Source organism: Charadrius vociferus, unplaced genomic scaffold, assembly GCF_000708025.1.
Source record: "Charadrius vociferus isolate BGI_N301 unplaced genomic scaffold, ASM70802v2 scaffold248, whole genome shotgun sequence".
NCBI lineage: Eukaryota > Metazoa > Chordata > Aves > Charadriiformes > Charadriidae > Charadrius > Charadrius vociferus.
Window position 1 is genome coordinate 2,184,380 of NW_009649851.1, and position 20,702 is coordinate 2,205,081.

The window sequence follows — 20,702 nt, forward strand, 5'->3', positions numbered from 1 at the left end:
TCAAAAAACTAAACATCTAATGCAAGAGCATTCTGGGGAGTGGAGGAAAAATACCCTCTACTCCTGCCCTGAAAGTACTGCTTGAATAGTGACAGTATCAGCCTCAAAAGCTTGGAGAGAAAGTGAAGAGCAGCATGGGGGCAAGGGGGAACAGAAGGAAAGCATGGCTCCTGATTCAGTTGCAGTTTGGGCTTAGATGCAATAGTCTGAATAGGCTATAAGGAGTGTGAAAGAAGAGTGAGAAGAGAAAAAAGATGTGTCATGTGGGTGGGAAGGATGTCTCTAGGGACCATATTTTAATGTTTTAAATTCAGGCAATGCTAACAGTACCACCACTAAAAATAAACGGATATTAATAATAGGCTGTAAGCAGATCAAACCCCCCATAACATGGAGTCCTTGATATGTTACAATGTGCACGGAATATCAGATTTCTCTAAAGAATATATTATTTCCTATGAGGCTGGTCAACACACTGCTCCATGGGGAATGAGGTTATACGTGCCATCTTGTTTATTGTTTTCTCAGGTGTCACGTATTGCAACCAGTTGTGGTGAACAGGTGGTGAACTGACTTGTAGTGCCAAAAAGAATTGAATGAATTAGAATAACGCTCCCGTGTACCTCGTGCTATGGAGCTCAGATTTCAGTTCCAGGATGCACGCTTCCTCAGTGTCTGATACTATCAGAAAAATGTGATTGATGAGGAGGATGATCTGAGTTCCTAGAAGATTTTCATCTTTAACTGTTTTAGCACCCTCTGCCCCTTTTTCTCTCATTTATTGTAACATTTTATTGCACGCACTTGGATGCTTTGGCATTTTGGCCATACTGGAATTATTCTAGAACTGCAAGGAGAGGCTGGCTGCAGGAAAACATGTTCAAATAACTGTATTTTTTCAGTCAAGAAAGTTTAAGAAAGGGAAAAAGACAAGTTGGACCAGTTTAATTACACACTTTGGATTTGTTTTCCTAAGTGCAAAAGTCATTAGGCAGAAGAGGCTGCTTATTAAGTGCGTGCTCCGTCACTGTTGCAGTACTATATTTTGCAAGTGATCCCATTAAGTCACTAGGACTTTCTGTTAATTGGATTACTATTCAGTGTAAGATATACTCCCATAATTTCTAGATAAATGACTGCTTATTTTAATGATAATAGGTAGCATCGTTACAATGGCATTTATCCAAGCATTATGTGGCTGTAGGTAAGTAGATTTTTATCTTCATTTTATAGCACAGGGTTTGAGAGCAAATTAAATCACTCAAGATTAAGAAGCTGCCTCAAATGTGTGACATGAACTTCATGGCTGATCCAAACATGATGTTGTACTACTGTCTTGGTTGAGGAAGGAATTATAATGAAAGAGAAGGCAAATTAGAGCTGTTAGAATAGGTTTGCAATTTATTTTTGAGCTAGATACTTGATTTGTTCTGAGCAAAAATATTAAAAGCTGTAAGAGACTTCTTTTGTTGTTCACTAAAGATTGTTCCCATCTCATCCTGTATCATGGAAGAACTGGGCTGCAAGTCACAGGATCTCACCTAGGAAATACTTATGGATGAAGCCATATATCTCCTGACTTCCTGCTCCTATTAGAGGAATTTATTTAATGTGTTTAAAGGCTGTAACAAATTGCTTTTCCCCTTACTCAGAAGAGGATTTTTGAGGAATTGTGCCCCAGGGAACTGGCAGTGTTTTGAATTACCCAGCCCGTGGCACATCCGTGCTGCTGCGTCAGATAAGGTTGAGAAGCACACCCTACACCTTTACTTTACTGGCTTTGCCATCTAAGTTGTATTGCAAGCAATATTGATGTTACTCTGAGTTAAAATTCTGTGTGCTTTTCCCATTCGGTTCATCTTCCCTTCAAGTTCCTTTAAACATGAAATAACACGCTTGTCTTTAAATTTTTGGCACCGTTTTGCCACTTCTCTGCTAGAAGGATTTCTGTCTTGTCCAAACTAGTCAAAATGAAGGAATTGCCACAAAATGTATGAAGAAGGTAAGGTGCCTAGGACCTAGAGCATTGGAGAAGGCATTAGGACAGAGAAGTCCCAATTAATCAGATGAAGACTTTCATCCTGAAAAAGGACAGGTAATTGAGACATACTCATGTAATTACAATTGATTTTTCTCACAGAGGAAAAAAAAAGACACAAAGTATGGCAATTGCTGAAAGTGGCAATGGAAAAGGAAGTAATTTTAAGTAGACATGATGCTGGCTTTTTTCTTTCCTTTTCCCTCCTAGTTTTTAAAGAAAACTGAGTGCTGACTTCTAATCCTAAAAAGAAGCCAGTCCAGGTAAGCCTATACCAATAATGGTATTTCAGAGTTGCAGGAAAGAGAAAATTATATATAGAGAGAGGAAAGGATATAACAATCAAATACCTTTCCGTAGGATGGATTAAGATTTACAATTGTATTAAGAAAGATCAGTTGTTCAAGCTCATTAAAAGATGACCAATTAGACTCCCCCCCACCCCTCTTTTTTTTTTAAAGCAGAATGGTTTGTGTCCAGCTGTTCTGAACAGAAACATGACTGCATTTTCCCTTAAAATCCTTCAGGCTTTGGAGTAGGTACTGTCTTGCATTTACCTTGGCCATCCATCTTGGTTTGTAATGATTTTTGTATTTTTTTACCTCTGGTTAATGGCGCTCTTCAGTAAGAGAACCAAGCATCTAAGCCATAGGCGTCGATAAAAGCCCAGCTCTGTCGCAGCTGGGCAACTAGTCCATAATGGCTAGCAATGGAGATGACAAAGGGACACCCTGCAAGCTTTGTGCAGAAGGAATGGGAAGCCTTAGCTTTCTGCTGTGGCAAGGACTATTTAGAATGTAGTTTGGATCTACTTTGCTATAAAGGTACCTTTGCTCAGTGATGTGACTAATGAATCTCCAGAGTTCACAGTGAATAGATTTTTGGACCTGAGGAGATCTGAGAAGAAATCGACAATTAATTAGAAGTAAATATGTTGTTTCTAAAATACCCTGGGTGCATAATAAAAGATGCTTTACAAAGCAGTTTAAAAAGTGCTTTAGAAAAAGACTTAAAAAAACCCCAAACCCCTACATTGCTCTGCTGAAGTTTGAGTGCTGTTATAAACATACGTGTTCTCTTTGGGGTCTGAATGTTGAACGTAAAGGTTGTACTCTCTAAAACTGTCAACCAGTCATTGCAACTTCCAAGAATGACATAGCAGTGCCACGAAAGAAAAGCAAGGTGGAAACTCATTTAAGGTAAATAATGTATATATTCAAGGGCAATATCGTATACATATGAATGGTAACCTAGCTATTTTGGGACGGTGAAGACACATCTAGTAAACATACTGATATTTAATAGATCCCACAGTTAACAAAATTTCACATTGTTGTGATAAGCTTTTGTCTGAAGGCTTTCAGGAAGAACCGCTAGAAGTCTTTGAGTGAAAACATTTAGAGTACTCCAATAGTGTTGCTGCTATCTTGGCTATTGGCAATATGGAAGCTATTTTAATGTAGAACAATATGGAAATAAGTGGTATTGGTACTTGATTTGGGTATTAGGAAAAAGCATAGTCACAGACCAAAACCCTGTGATGCTAACTACCGTATGTACACACACACAAAGTCTCTTCAAGAACTGAATTTATTCTCTTAATACTTTGAAAACAAAAACCCACTTGTTCAACCTAACAACTGTTGTTTAGGTTATTAAACAGAACTTTAGAGCAGACACTGTGAACAGAACATCTAGGCAGTCGGAGAGTATTCATAACTGTAAAGACCTATAGTGAAATTTGGGACAATACGGGATGTGGAACAGTTCTTAACTCAACTAGATCTTGATCCTGAGTAAAGACTTTTATTGATGGCTCCTAACTTCTCTGGGGAATAATAAGACTTCTATTTGTCATATGATTAATGTACCTGAATTGCAAGGCACATTTCACACATTTTGTGTGAAACTAAGCCTGTAACATGCTCTTTGTTCATGGAAAGTGAGACTGGTTTTTAGCACACCAGAGATTCGGTTCAAGACAAAGTTTTGAATGATCTTTACTAGAACGTCTCTTCTTCTAAGTAAGTTATACAGAGAGAACAAAAGAAAATGTGTAGGAGATATTACCCTGAACTTTTATTCCCCCACCCCCCCCAGATTCTTGTTGGCTTTGAATTTGTCACAATTTTTTTCTATTGAGTCTTGTTTTGTATAGCTTACCTTCTTCATCAGACATCAGTAAAAGTAAATTTCAAAAATACACTGAATTAATCTCCGGTAATAAATAGTGAGAGTGATATAACACTGACTTTGCACTGGCTTTTCCCTAGCAGTTGCTCTCAACGCTTACAGTGCTAGCTCAGTCTTATTGCAACGCTTTCCCAAGGGTGAGAATAATGTGGCCAGGGCTCTACCTGCTGCCCAATGAAGCTGGGCACAGTTGTACTGTGAGAGGTGCCTGAAAGAGCTTCCAATCCTAATATAAATAGAAACATGTTGATAAGTATGTCTTCCTTTTGTTCTTTGTCAGCTGTAGAGCTGAAATATTGTTAAAATATTTCCATTTTAATATTTTATTTACAATCTGAATTATTCTAAAATAGATTCCCAAGCAAATGACATTTATTGTGTTTATTAGTGCTGTTGGAAAGGGAGAGTGCACTGCAAGCAAGTTGCAGGAGAGAATCCAGCAAGCCACCATTTCATTCTAGTGTCCAGCAGGGCACTGTCCTTCAAAACAGCATTTTCTTTCTCCCAGATTCTTTGATCTTTAACAGAATTTGAACTCTTTCTAGAACTTTGGTATGCTTTGATATAAAGTTACGTTCTTTGGCCACAAGTGTTCAGTAGTTCTGATTTCAGAGTGACGTGTTCATACCCCTGTTTTCTATTTGTCATGCTTTTCTAGTATCTCTTCTAGAGACATTATCCGTGCTACTCTCTGAAACAGAAGAGAATAGGTCCTAATCCTGGGAACCTCTCCTGGAGCCAGGGGAAGCCCTGTACCATTCTGTAGAGAGGTGCAGTGGGTCTTACTGTGTTATTTACGGACTGGCAGGTGGGTGAATGAAGCCTGATCACACGAAATTTCTAGCCCAGACTTGGGCTTTACAGATCTGGAGGATTAAGTTGGTTTGGAGTATGGAATGAGAGTTTTTACTGCTTATGTGAAATGAACCTTGAGTGGGGAATACTAGTATTTAGTGCTTGCGAGTAGTTCGGTTCCTTCTGTCATAACACCTCTTGTGAGTATTAATCTAAGAGTGAACAAACTGGCTCACAGATTAGGAACACTATTAGAAAAACAGGCAGTGACTGGATGACAGAATCAGAACAGTATTTGGGACTTTCCTCAACAACATGCTTAGTTTCCCAGATCTATGCAGCTTCTTAGCTAAAATATAGCAAGTTGAGGTTTTATCTTTGCCATAACATAATGCTTACACATTTTTCCATCTAAAATAACCAGAGAAGATCCTGGGCTATTGAAGCTGGAATCTGCTCAGTAGGTAAATTCAGTTTCAGTGAGTTCTGACATGATTTTCTGATGTGAGATTAGTTTATGAAAATAAGCCTGACTTGCAAATATGATTTTGAACACAGATTGGAACTGCCCCTGTATCAAAATGATATTTTGTAGCTATCTTCGCTTGCTGAAAAAAGAATCTCTGTCGAAAGTGTAAACAAACACATGGTTTTGCTCCTCCTTCAATGCAGCGTTCAAACACTAGCTTAACTTTAAATATACGTTTATTATCCTCCATAAGGATTCTTATATATGCGGAGACCTGGTAAGGCAACAAACAGTATTGAGTAGAAGAAAAATCAAAATTCAGCTTGTAAAAATATTCTGTTTTGTCAGCCTCTTAGCATTGTCCTCATTTTTCTAATATATAATCAATATAGCAACTATATTTGACCAAAGAGAAGTACTGGCAGGTGTTAATGGAGAGAAAAACCTCTGAGATCATTTTACCTGATGGCTCATAGTAGACCTCTGACTGCTCATAAAGATTCCATGCAAACCACTGATCTTGAACTTGAATTTCTTATGCTTGCAGCAATCCTGAAATTATTTTATTGCCACTGCAGTCATAGAAATAAATCAATGTTTGTAGGAGACCCAAGGAGATTTTCCTAACTTTCAGGAGAGGAATCTTAGGACCAAATAGCTTGAGTCTGCTGCAGTCAGTAAAGTTCCATAAATTTTCACCAGATGAAAACTGCTACTTTTTTACTTTTTTGAAATTCTTGTTTGAATAAGGGTAGCAATTTCCTCTGTTGTTATTACAACATGAATGGACTCTTATTGAGTTGCTCACTAAAAGTTTTATAGCTAAAGTGCTGTGAGTGTTTTCATTATAAATGGCTATCATAAAGCTCTGTAACTTGCTTGTAAAAATTCTCTGCTAATAAAAATCTGGCACATACAAGGTTGGTTCTGGATCTAATTTATTTAAATTAATTCATTAAAATAATTGAACAGCCATTGTGAAGTAATGAATGTAGCAAACAATTATATTAACACTTAGTGCTTTTCTTAAAAGCAACAAAAATTTTTAGAAAGAACAACATGGGTGAAGCACTGAGTCAGTTTTGGCAATTATGTGAATTTAGACATTTATTTTTCTTTTTCTGAACAAGTTGCTGTATATATTTAATACATTCTATTAGAGAAATGTCCTACTGTTGTGGTGTGTTTAGTTAGTGTATATGTGATTCAAATACTGTAGAGGCCTTGCATTTCAAACACTGGATGTTTTTTAGGCTAAACCAACTGACACTGTTGAAATGAGAAATATTTGCAGAAAAGTTGTTTGCACAAGAGTCTGTTTCTGAATGTGTTTGCAGAATCTTATATTTAAAGTAACAGTAAAAAAAAAGCCACATCCTGTGCTATCTCCATTGCTCATTCACTCTCTCTGCCTTTCTAATGTAACTCTACTTTCTGCTGTGGTGTTTTCATTGTGATACTTTGAGCGTAGGGTAGGGTTATGTTTGTTTCTAACTTCATGGTGTAATGACCTGTTCAAGAATTTTTATCTGATGAGAGGATAAGTTGTATTTGAAATTACAGTAATAATTAATAAGTCCTTTTATTAACTCTTTAGCATAATCATGTTCAGATTTGAAAGTATGGACTTAAACACATCCAGAATTCTAGCAGAAAGATTATCAGATACTTTTCCTGAGAGAAGAAAGACACTATGAAGAGTTAGATTAGCTGATAATGACTGATTCTCTGGCTGTGACCTCCATGATGCTCTTTTTGGATAAAGGTACTTTTTCATTATTGTAATAGATGAAGAGGGTCCTCTAAAAATGTGGCGTGCGTGGGATTTTTTTTTTTCTCATGAAGAGGTACACTAACAGACACTTCTTGAAAATAAAATTCATGGTGTCACACCAAAAACTAAATGATACAAAGAAATAAAACAGCCAGACACCAGGTGTTTGAGAATATGCCCTCACGCAATGAAGTGTCTGTGACATTATTTATTTAAAACTAGATGATCGGAGCATGTTTTTTTCAGTGAGCACATCTCATTTTCTGGAGTAGCCTGCTATGCATAACCCTGGAGCCCCTGTTTGTTTATACGAATAGTTGAGGTAGGTTTTTTGCCTTTTTCTCTGACTATGATCCCCCAGGGTAAAGAAAAATGAGGGCTATGTGAAAACTACTAATGTATGGTCTTTCCCTAATTCAGACTTCAGGTCCCAGTACCTTGTTCAGCATTCTTATATAACACATGACAGTTCCTCTCATCTTGTTGCCGAGTCCTTTTTGTGTCTATGTGGCTTCATTTTAATGAAATTCAGACCCCAAAGTATAATATATAAAGCTTTATCCATTATTTAAAAGAAACAAGCATATACTTTCTAGAATTTGTAATGCAGATATCAAGAAAATCCTACAAATAGGAATAGACTCCTGCAACTTAAAAACAAGCCAGTATATCCAGCCCTCCAAAATGTAGGGCAAAAGAATCTGAAAAACCTTTGGCTTCTGTCATGTGTCACACAACTTAAAGAATTTTATCTCCAACTGTCATATATGAACGCAAATAGTTATCCTATATTCTTATATGTTCCTGAGATTACAGATAACGGTCATTCTTGTGATTGTCTTTTAGCTGTGACAGAATAGGAGAAACAGAATGTAACAAAGGCTGAGTACAAAGGCCATTGCAAATGCATGTTTTTTCCAAGCCACCATACTCATTTGTGCTCAGCAGTTTTCATTCTGTTTTGTCAATACATCCCAATTCTATAACCACCAACAGTGGTTGAGTAGGATGATCTGTACTACATAACTGCAAGTGAATTCCTTTGCAGTCTCTTCTCCTTCTGCCCTTTGTAGCCACTCAGCAGCTATCCTGTAGAATTGGAGGCACGTGAGGAGTAGATCAGGAAAGTTGAATGTATCCTTCACTGGCTCACCTATGTTTGTAGAGGGTAGTTTGAAGCAACATAACCTGGGATTTATGGGAGTGGGAATATGTGAGCTGCTAGGCTAATAGCAGTGCAGTTCCTGGTTTGTTTTATCAACTACAGTAATAATACTTTAAAAAACTGTCTTACCCTTCATAACAGTCATCAAAATTGAGGGAGTTCAAAGCCAGCTTTTCCCTTATCCTTGAAGCAAATACCAGAGAGAAGTCTGGATGTCGATCTGATTGATTTTGTCGATCCTTTCCATAAAATGACTTACTTTTTATTACCTCTTTGACAAACAGTTATACTTTTTATCTGCAACAAGCTTAGAGCATCTCTGAGTGCCAAAGAACATTCACTCTGAGGTGGCTGCTTGACTGCTTTCCCTAGGTTTTGTAGGGAGAAAAGTTTTACATACTATTTATTCTTTCACTCCTAGTCAGCCCAGAACAAGAAACTTGTTATTTCGTCTTGCTCTGCAGCAAGATGAAATTGTTGCTTCCTGCAGCATGGCTGCAAGGTTGCCACTTAGGCATTGCCACGTTTAATGCATCTTTCAAACTGATACAGCCAACTGTCTCCTGTCTCCTTTTTTTTTTTTTTTTTTGTGAGAGAAGGTTGAGATATTTTCTTTTCACACCATATAACAATACTCACATAGACTGATCATCTTCACACTGCCCCTTGATGGCTAAACACAAGGAAGAACAAATACTCTTCATTAGCTGTACTCCTTCGTTATGAAGGAGGGAAGTTTAAAAGGGAAGCTTTAGTTGAAATTGCCACGGACCAAAGCACCCACTCACAGACAATTTAGATACAAAGCTAAGGTTAGTGCCAGCAGTTTTAAAGCTACTGAGATGGGAACCATTCAACCTTTATTCAGCCCCACCCTGTTCTGTAGAGTATACAATATGGCTTGTAAAATAGGTCCCAGGGCCACTAATGTACAGCAGTAGTTATCAAAATCATTGCAGTTTTGTTCACTGGTCACTGCTGCTGCCATGGAATTTCTGCAGTAGCTTTGATTACTTGGAATAGTATTTGTAGACATTTTAATGGCATCACTCCGTTAATAATCATCTCACTTTAAAAATAGCTGACCAAATCTTAATCTGGTATAAATCAGCACAGTTCTTAGTGGAGCTAAGGCAGTTTTTATCTACGAGCACTTGGCAAGGCAACTGTTCAAATATGAAAGATCATTGTGTGCAAGGTAGAATACTTTTGTCCTTTCCCCTTCCTTTCTTTCAAAGTAGAAATTAAACAAGACTAGTAGGCGTTCTACAGGTGCAGAATGTGTTACAGAAGTTGACATAGGATATACCTCAGCCTTGATGATCGGGAATTCATTTGGATTCATATAGATTCTGTTGGATGACATTTTCAATGAAGTTGCAGAACAGTGAAGTGACTTCATGGCTCATGTCATGGTCTGGGGAGTGAAGTAGATTGTGTTCAAAGAATGCTGAGCGGGGGAGTAAAACGTTTTCTGAATATGATAACTTTTCCTGCTTCTCTGTCTCTCTCTTCCTCATCCCATAAATTTTAATGTTTGGGGTTTTATCCAGTTATGCAGTTTCTGTTTACTCTGCTAGTGATCATGTCTTCAATATGGTTAACCTGTCCTAGCTTCAAGTTGGAGGTGCTAATACACAGCATGTGTGAAAGGATACAACAAACACAACTCTGATCTGTCAGTTCTTGACTGTTTGATGCAGCCTTTGCTTTTGAAATTCTCTACCCGCCTAGGAAGGTTAATCCCTTTGTGATATTGTTTCCACATTTGCTGTCTTATATCTGGATCTCAACATCTCCCTTCCATTCTTCCTTTAAAACTGCTTTGCAACCTGCTGGTGCTACTTACCAGAAACACCTAGTTGTAGGCTGATAGTGTTATTCATAGACTTGACAGTGGGAAATCAGCCGATAGCCTGTAAGGCTTTCCAAGCTCAGCAAGATGACTTGGGAGATCAATTTAGAGAATGCAAAAAAAAAAACCCACCTTTGAGAAAGTTTACCAATATGTAGAGAACATCTGAGTGTTAAGAGTAGGCAACCAGGAATGTTAGAGAAAGTCATAGTATGCAAAAAGGCCTTCAGCGGCATTTTATACAAATGAAGACAAACATTATTAAAAAGAAGGCAATGGGTCTTGGTTCCCAGAGTGGCATGGAAAGCCTGCCTTAAACGTCCTTGTGGAAAGCAGAGAACCAATATTGTGTGTAATACTTCAAATCATGAAGTCCTTAGTGCAATTCTTCCCAAGTCCTGTATCGGTGTCTTTAACAGATGCCTAGTTTCATTTAGTATTTTAGGAGGAGGAACAAGCATGGTGAAGAAAGAAGAGGGCTGCCCCAGAACTCATTCATTCCTGTTGCACAGAAAAGAAATTATTTCCTTTCAGAAGACTCATTGTATGCAGTAAAGCGGTCACGTATTTATTTTGTCACTTGGATTAAGTTTCTATAACAGGGCTACGCTCATAAGGATCTAAGTTCCTGGCATTTTTCCAGTTATCAATACTGAAATATTAGTGATCAAGCATTTACTGAACGCCATTCCTCAAATGCAGGGTCTCCACGGCATCTTGTTGCATTCATGGAATTCATTTGTTTGCATTATCTGGCTAACTGGTTCTTTTGTATTGCCAAGGTGATGAACAGATTTGACATTTAGCTGATTACTTCACCAAAATTAAACAGAAAACAGGGCAGCCATCCAAAGTTCCTTTCAGTGTGAAAGCTAATTATAAAAATGCTTTGAGCAGCAATTTCTTTTTGGATGTTAAAGTGCTTTTATTAGATTGTTCCCCTGTCATTTTAAAATTTATTGCTAGACACTTACAAATGGGGTTGCCTGCTGGAATAGAATTATTTTATTTTATTTTATTTTCTATATTTAAGATGGGAGATAAACATGTATAGAGCAAATTTTAGGCTGAATTTATTAGTAATTTTACATGATTGTGAATGGAAAGGAGAAAAACTAACTAGTGCACGGATCCAAAATATGTGTTTTATCTTTATGCTGAATAAAACCATATATCTACTTCTATTTACAATTCAGTAACTATTACAATTCAGTAAATATGTAATTTAAAAGTTGAGTACAGCTATTGTATTGTTAGAAGCTTGTATTTTATAGTATAGATATAAACAATCAGTGGTGATGGAAAAATCTAACCATGTGCTTGTACCTGTCTTTCATAAGCTATTACTTGTTCTGAAATAGCATAAAACTACTCTAAACTCATTTTGTCAAGGTCATTGAATAAGAGTTGGCCAAGTGAATTTTAACCAGTAAATTTAGAGCTGAAGAGTGCTGTATCCTGTTACTAGATTTTAGAAGTTTCTTGTGAAGTAGTTTTTGAATGCCTTGGACTATATTTCACTTTTTATACTGCCTGTTGTTATTAGCATCCTTCGGACCCCAGACAAGGTGTGATCTGGGGAGGTTTCAAGGTGACAAAGTTGGGTTTTTTTGCATATGATATTGTCTAGCACACTTTGGCTACTAAATCATCTTGTGAGGACATATATTAATTCTTGACACTGAGATCTATTAATATACCTTGAAGCCAAGTGAATTATGTGAATTTGCTGTTTCAAGCTGTAGAATTCTGCCATAACTAGGAGGAAATATTTTGCTGTAGGTAGATTAATGTTGAAAGCTTGTCAAGAAAAAGTTTAATGTTGAAAATTTATTCTTCCTCTTCTTGCCAGTACTCGAGCTTCTTCTATACTAAATGCCATTTGTAATCTGAGGAAAAATAGACATATAATTTCTTTTGTATTTATCTATGTTATTAGAGTTCCAATGATATAGTCTATTGCCTATTAAAAAGTGCATCCCAATGAATGATCTTCCAGAGGGTAATTTTTGCTCCCATCAATCTGAGAGCTTTTCTTGTAAAATACAGTAACTGTCAGTGCTTATCTAATAATTTAATTCATGCCCATTGCAGGATAAGTAATTAAGATAACTTAACATTCTGTATTAATAAATAACAAAAATGTGAATAAGACATTTGCTAAATACCCTTTGTGAAGGTAATGGATAGGATTTAATGTGCACGTTCTGAGGAAGCTTTGAATAGACAGAGAATGCAGTCTGAAGAACAGACCTAAGGGTCTTGGTGGGTGTACAATAAAATGTAGTTTGGTTTTTTTGAATGTTAATGTATATTTCAGTGCTAAGCCTTTGTAACTCCTCTTTGCATCTATAAAGTGTCCAAGCAACATATAAGGCAATGGACCCCACACTTTTTCAGAACTTCAAATAAATAAATAAATAAGGCCCGTTTTTAAAACAGTTAGTGACATTTCTAAAACCTCTGATCATTTGTAAACTGTCCCCGTAATTACATTATTTTCATTTATGTAAAGACTTCAATTAGTGACTTTATGTGGATTTGACATAAACATGTCTATAATTAATTACATAAACCCTCATGCTCTGTCCCCTCTAAGCCCATCTACCTGCCAGCTTGACAACATGATGAATTATTCAGGGTTATGTTAAACAGGGGGAGAAACATAGTCTTGTTAATTTGAAAGTTCACAGGTGTCCTTGTATACATAGAACCTTCCTTTGCTGGGTTTGGATGTTCACAGGTGGTACGTTTGTGCAGTTTAAGCTACTCCATCGGCTATGCTCTCGTGCAGTCTTTCATTGTGTCAATGGGCCTCCTATAACCCAGAGCAGGCTGTGCATGTATGATGTTATCTGCCTAAACTGAGTAAGGAATGAGTTTAGAACACTTCAGGCACTCTAAAAGCATAAACCTATGTACATTTTACTCATTTTTCTGTTTCTCTTCCAAGTAAGCAAGGGATATACGGACCTAGCATTAATGTGAGAGCTCTGCAAGCTCATCAGGTGCAGTTCGGCCAGCGTCTCTCCTTCATAGTATTTGTTGATCCCACATTAACTTTGTGACAAATTCAGGAAAAAGTGGCAAAAAATATGTCTCTGAAGAACGTACTGCACACTCAGGCTTGAGTCTTGTGCTGGGACACACTCAGACAAGAGCTTAAAGGAGGGTGTGGCATAGTGGCAGGTAGCATTTGCTTTTCAGAGCTTATTTTTGGATTAATGTTTAACTTGAGACATCTGTCAGAAAAGACTTGTTTGTTTGACCAAAATGAACTCAGCAGAAACATTAAGAGAGAAGGAAATGCAGACTTTTTGCTGGTCAACAAACTTTTATGCTGAACTCATTTGTATTTGCTAAATTGAAACTACTTACGTCCTAAATGCCACCAAGTTTAAGTCATTTCTGAAAATAAACTGAGTAGTTTAGCCATAGCCAAGAAAAGAAAACTGTAAACCCGTCTTTGGTTGCAAAAGTATTTCCTGGAGTATTTCCAACCTATACCTATTGTTTTTCCATAGGTTGATGGGATACTGTGCCTGGCTGACATTCTTACTGATAACACCCATTCTGAAGCTACTCATGCAGAAGCAGCAGCAGTAATTGCGCAGATCACCTCTCCACATCTCACATTCACTCAGCATCTCAGCAGCTTTCTGGAAAACATGGAAGAAATTGTAACAGCCCTTGTCAGTAAGTTTTTTATGGGACTTCTGAGTCTTTCCAGTTAAAATGCCAGCTTGGGGTAGGACTCTCTTTCATGAGAAATATTCCCTAAATAATATTTACCAATCGTTCCCTAGCAGATAAAAGAACTTGGTCATTTTTAATTCTAAACCAGGGCATTCTGCAATTACATAGTATTTTTTACTCCAGTCCATATTTGAATAGAATTTATGCATATTTGTCAAAATAGTATCTGTGTGAAATTCTACCATTAGGGCCACAGAAAAGACTTGGTAAAGTATCCTCTTGTCCCATGTTTGTCTGTAAAAGATCAGTTTCTAGTAGCTGCTAACCTTTATGCCTGTTGTATTTTCTAAACTTGCTAGAACTCAAGCTCACCACTGCATCTGCGTTTGTATGATACTTCAGGGGAAAAGTACAATATAGTATAATTTATGGGCATTGTTACAAGAAAATAAAAGATCTGTTTTTCTTGTCTAGGCCTCTGATCCATAGTAAAATGAGGCAAAGGTAACAGCAAGCTTTTCCTTAACCTAGGTCAGTGAGGACACTTCAGAAAAATAAGATATTTCTCCTGAATTTCTAAAGAGAGGAACCACTTATTTCTGGCACTGTGCTCTATCCCTCTCAAATACCAGAAGCTTTCAGTCAAGCATCCTCTTCCACTCTGATCTGGAAATTCAGTTTCCCAGAGCTTCATGTCTGAAACTACAGTTTGAGTCATCTAGTTTGATTTCTCATGTGTCAATACATCTGGATATTTCTCTACTGAGCCTAATGGTTACAGTTAAACTACAGCACTTCAATTTTCATGCATGTTTTTGTTGTTTTTTTTTTTTTTCTTCTTTTAATAAAACAAGAAAAGAGTATACTAGTGCCAGTGTTTGCAGATTCTGCAGTGTCTAGGAATTAGCTGAGATTCACTCAGGCATTCTTTGATATGCTCAAACAGAACTAGTACTGCAGAAATCAAGGAAACCATTTATGCCTGATGACCAGATTATCCAGCAACAAATATTCAATCCCTGAATCCCCTGCTGTGAATCCAGTGGGTGGAATAAGCCTGTGCTGAGCTTGGTTCTTCTGTAGCTAGCCTGCTAGAGGCGTCTGACCTGACTTATTTAAGATTATTTTCCAGGTTATTACAGTGTACCACAGTCAAGGGACAATCTGAACAGCCCATCCAGAAGATATTGGCAGGTGGAGCCTTTCCCTGATTGTCACTGTTAAAGTTCCACAGGAATTTTAGTAGTATATACTCTGCCCAAGAAATATGACCATTAAAAATAGAACATGTATAACTTTTGAAGAGCCCTTTCACTAATCACACACCAGTTTCCTTGTAATATTTATAGCTCAGTAATTGAATTACTGTAATATGTTTAATTTTTAAACCATGCTGAAATCCACTTGCCAGGTGATTCAGATCTTAGTTAAAATACATGTGTTGAAGGAATTAAAAGGAAGCTCTGTCTTCAGCACTTCTTATTGAAGGTGGAAAATATGCAGGATGATCTTTGACTATAGAGAAATAGGTTTATAGATAGGCAACACGTATATGTATCTTGTTCTAAAGAATAGAATATATAGTAGAATTATTCTCTTACGGATCAATTACTGTTAGCCTTCTGCATTCTGTATTTCATTTTATTTAGTTATATCAAGCTTTATGTTGAACAACATTCAGTGGAATATTCCCTGTAGAATGGTATACTATGTAGACCATTTCATTAACTAGATGCATGTTAGAAACCCTTGGTGTCTAGGTTCATATTTACCATCTTTCCCTGCATTTGTGGTTCAAATGAAGGTCCCCAATGTTAATATCACTTATAAAGCACCCTAACAATGTGACAGATATGTAATTGACAAAATTTAGATGATTTTCTTTGTTTTGTTTTTTATTTTGATGATTATGAACTTGGTCTTAGATACTAAGATTACTAATGCAAATTGCAGATGCGTAAGTATTGATTTGAAACACCTAACATTTTTTTTGCAATGAAGGAATGACTTTTATTCAAGTTATTCTCTGCATTCCTAGAACTGTGCCAAGAAGCCTCATCTGGGGAAGTTTTCCTGCTGGCTTCAGCAGCTCTTGCCAATATTACTTTCTTTGATACCATGGCTTGTGAAATATTGCTCCAGTTAAATGCAATGAAGATTCTTCTAGCAGCATGTTCAGACAAAGACATAGTGGATACTCCATATTCCCGGGATCAGGTGAGCGGTTTCTCAGCAAGATGCTGTCTGAGCACATTTGTTTAAAAGTCCACAGGTTTCAGGTCTATGTTTGTTTTGACATAGTCAAATCTAAGTTGCTTTCATGTCTTCCATTCTTGGTTCTTTTCAATATATAGTTCTTTCTTTATCTGCATCTGTTCCTTTTTATTATGAGCATTATGAAATATGACAGCTTTTAATGTGATTTTGAAAAAAAAAAAAAAAGGTGAAGTTCCATATTTCTAAGATACTGGAATGTTGGGGTTTTTTTTTAATGAAGACAGTCAAACAGTGACACAGAGACCCAGAGAGGCTGTGGAATCTCCATCTTTGGAGGCATTGAAAAACTTGACTGGACAGAGCTTTGAGGCAAATAAGATATATATGGAGACTGCAGCCTAAATATATAATTGTCAGTTCAAAGATGAATTAGCTCCAAAAGCTGACTAAGGATCTGATCCTCAGCCCATTGACGTCGGTGGGCTTTGGATCAAGTCCTAACTGCATGGTAGACGGTTTGCAAATTTTACTGGCAAATACTGCTGATGTACTTTTGGATTTCCCTTCCTTTTTCATCAGTATTTTTTAGTAAAGAGACGGATAATTCAAGGTTTGTGGTAATGCACAGACGAAGTCAGAGGGAATTCTTTTGTTCCTCTTAGCAATGGAAATGCTGCGGAGGCACTGCTTATTTGACATCTCAGTGATGAATTTTGCCTCAGCAGAGTGACAAGTATGAGGCTTGAGGGTAGTTTCAGTAGCTATTACTAAGGAATGGAGGTTGCTAGTCAGTTCTGTTAACCTACTTCTGTTTATGAGACATTGTGAACATAACTAAAACTCTGTAATACATTCAGGCCTCGCAAGCTCACCCCTTCCCACCTCTGAAGTAGCCAAAAGATGATTTATGGTAGACTTGGGATCTGCATTGCCATAGAAAACTCTGTGTACCCTTCAACAGGAGTCAGTCCATGGAAATCAAGGCACAAGGGACCTTAGAAACTCATTATTTGTGTTCTAGAGGGTTTACTAGGGCTGCTTTAGCTTATATTAAGAGCACTCAGTTGTTTTCCAGCTCAGGAGTGTTTATGAAAAGATGGAGTTAAGCTGTAATTACTATATTGTTCTTTGGGCAAAGTCAAGGACATCAGCTGCGGCGTTTGACATGGCTGTATACTATTATTACATATGTACAATTCTACATTTCTTCATGTTTTTTTTTATTCCTCCTGTACACTTTATAGTTTTGATTTCCTTATTTATTTATGCCCTCATCTTAATTCTGCTGTCAGCTGTGAATTTGCAGTTTGCTCTGTGGGTAGCATAGCAAGCCCTTTCTTTGGGTGAGGAAGGCAGACGTTTAAAGAAATATGTATGACTTTATTAGGTAACAGACTAGTTCCAGGCTTTTTGCAGCTTGCAGGACATCTCATTAGCTAGAGGAACAGAGAACTGAACGGCTTCCTTCCAAGAATTGAGGAGATTTCATCCCCTTACAACCCCTTACACTCCTTCTTGGAATGAGAAACTAGATGAGAAGCATGTGCTGTTTTCTGTGATGTGCTGCAGTAAGTTTCTGAGCTGACTCCTTATTATTTCTGCAGCAATGGGGACTATGAAATCCTGCCTTGTGTTGTTCTGTTACTGAGCACCTGATGCTCAGGTGGAATCTGAGTGCTGCTCATCTTGTCTTTAAGAGCTGCCAGTGTTGCTGGTCAAGCAGTTTTGGTAATGCCTTAAGATAAGTCTTCCTTTGAATTCTTAAACAAGTGTGTGTTTGAGTAGATTGCTTACCTTTCAAAAGGGTACTTGTTTCAGTGTTTTGGGGGCAGGGAGAGAAGGGTGTCTGCCAATTATGACAGTTTTATGGAATATTTTGCTTTTTAATTTGCTCTGTGCTTAGTTGTTGCAATGAGGAAAACACACTCAGCTAGAGAGAAACCCAACACTGCAATACTGTATTTGATAAGGGTATTCTAAATTGCCATTTTGGCCTTTGATATATATGCTTGAGTTCCTTTTAGGTACATAATATAGTTACTAACTTTTCCCATTATATATCTTATTATGTCCCAGACATTTGTCTAAGGACACACAGATCAAAGTTGAGCAGGTTTAGAAATTTTTTGCTTCAAGGTTTTATGTTGCAATATGCAACCACGGTGGAATACATTTTTATGGACTAATGTTCATTCTGAATGACCAAGTCATCCCAGCCTGTAAAACAGATGAATTAGAATTAAGCTACACTAAATGTTGAAACAATTAAGGTAAGAATAAAATTCATAGCAAATACAACAAAATATGGTCTAATTATCAGAAAATGTTACAAAAGAACCCCTCAACATTAAATGCCCTGGTTTTTATACAGAGCTTTAATTTAAGTAATAGTTATCCTATAGAAAACTGTGCAGTATTTCTAAATACATTACTGCTTTAGCATTACTACTGATTTAAGAAAACTGTAATTTGCTAAAACAGACTGAAGCATGCATACTGTAAGCCAAAAATGGGAGAAAGATGGCTGAAATGCAAGAAAGGAACAGTGAGTTTTGTTTTCATTTGTGCCATTTTATCTCATCTTAAAGTCACAGTATGTCCTTTTAGACATCCTTTCTAAGGACAGAGAGCACTGATTAGTTATTTATACTGTCATGGAGGGTGATAAGTAACATTCTGCCCAGGAGTTGGATGCCAGATGCATTGTGTGTCCCCTGCAGAAAGTATTTTTCAGCTCAAGCACCTCTAAAAGTGTTCTGCCTTTTGACTTCTGAAAAGCTTTTGTGTGCAAATGGTAACAAACTTTTCCTGTTTTCACTGTCTGAAAACCAACCTCCTTCCTCTTTCATTTCCCAGGCAGCATTAGATTAGGTCAGGTAAGATGTCTAGAACTGAGTGCTGAACAAGATAATCATTGTTCATTTTACAGAAGCATGTATTCCTTCTGTAACCAGCAGTTTTACATGGAGATTGCTTAGTTTTATAACAAAATACTTTGTATAAGGGTCATCAGATAAAGGGGTAATTTCCAGATGACTTAGCTTCTAGTTTTGGGTCAAAATGGGTATGAATGTGCCATGTTCTTTTTCTTGCTGCAGATACTTATTTTCTGGATAGCAGGTTTTTTACTTCAAGGGACCATCAAAATATTCTTTCAGAAGGGTTCATGCCTAAATTCAGCAGTGTAATATACACAGGCAGATGTCTTAATGGAGTCTAAGCACTGTCAGAAGGGTTTAGCCAAAATCCTTATCATTCAGAGCCATCCTTACTTATCATCCTTAACTATCATCTTAGACTCTACATAGAAAAATATGAAATATGTATGTTTGTGCACAGTATGTTTATGTAAAATAAAATTTTTCTCTCTGCATTCCCACTTGTCTCTTCAGTGTTGCTAGTATTCTCACCTTACCTGTGAAGCTGTGGAGGTACAGTCTAACAGCTTCTGATCTTCTGTTATTTAGGCAGACAAAGAATTAATGTGCAGTGAACACATCAATTTTAAAGTCGCTATTTCTAGGTCTAAAATCAGTGAATTATGTTTCAAAAAAGTTTGAGGTGGAGAAAGGCTTTTAAGTTGGAAAAAAAAATGGAAATGGTTGTTGCTTTTTTTTCTGCTAAATTCTTTCCTGTTCTCTTGGTGTTTGGGAGATGCTTCAGGCTCTGAAGCTAAGACCTTCTGTCTCGTTTAAGATTTGAAGCTCTCATTACTATTTATTCTTCTTCTAGGTTGCAGATCCTTTTCTCTGCTCTTCCATTTTTTTCTGGGCATTTACGTTTCCTTTTGTTGCCTTTTCGCCCCTTTTTTCTCTTACATGAGAGATTGTAGGGTCAAAAGGAGAGCAGAGACAGATGTTATTTTAACATAAAGAAGTTTTGATTTTTAAATGTTGCCTAACAGCCAGTGAAAGACTTCGAAAGCAGTGTTTTTAATGAGAAGAATATTAACAGGCCTTTTAGTCTTCTTTTGAAAATCCCTGCCTGGAATGAAAGGAACTTCACAGAATCACAGAATGGTTAGGGTTGGAAGGGACCTCTGGAGATCATCTAGTCCAACCCCCCCACCAGAGCAGGGTCACCTACAACAGGTTGCACAGGACAGCGTCACACAGGTTTTGAATGTCTCCAGAGTGGGAGACTCCACAACCTCTCTGGGCAGCCTGTTCCAGTGCTCCACTACCCTCAAGGTAAAGAAGTTCCTCCTCATGTTAAGATGGAACTTCCTGTGTTCAAGTTTGTGCCCATTACCCCTAGTCCTATCACTGGGCACCACTGAAAAAAGACGGCTCCCATCCCCCTGGCACCCTCCCATTAAGTATTTGTAAGTATTAATAAGATCCCCCCTCAATCTTCTTTTCTCTAGACTAAAGAGACCCAAGTCCCTAAGCCTTTCCTCATATGAGAGATGTTCCAATCCCCTAATCATCTTTGTAGCCCTTTGCTGGACCCTCTCCAGCAGTTCCCTGTCCTTCTTGAACTGGGGAGCCCAGAACTGGA

General features: G+C 37.4%; 1 protein-coding gene across 1 annotated transcript in view; it reads left to right on the top strand.

Moving 5' to 3' along the window:
- The window catches only part of INSC (inscuteable homolog (Drosophila)), a 106,221-nt gene that overhangs the window by 68,915 nt on the left and 16,604 nt on the right, over window positions 1-20,702 (top strand). The window contains exons 7-8 of the mRNA XM_009890966.1: window positions 13,814-13,985; window positions 16,024-16,202. Of these exons, the coding sequence (XP_009889268.1) occupies window positions 13,814-13,985; window positions 16,024-16,202 (351 nt within the window). The remainder of the gene's footprint in view (window positions 1-13,813; window positions 13,986-16,023; window positions 16,203-20,702) is intronic.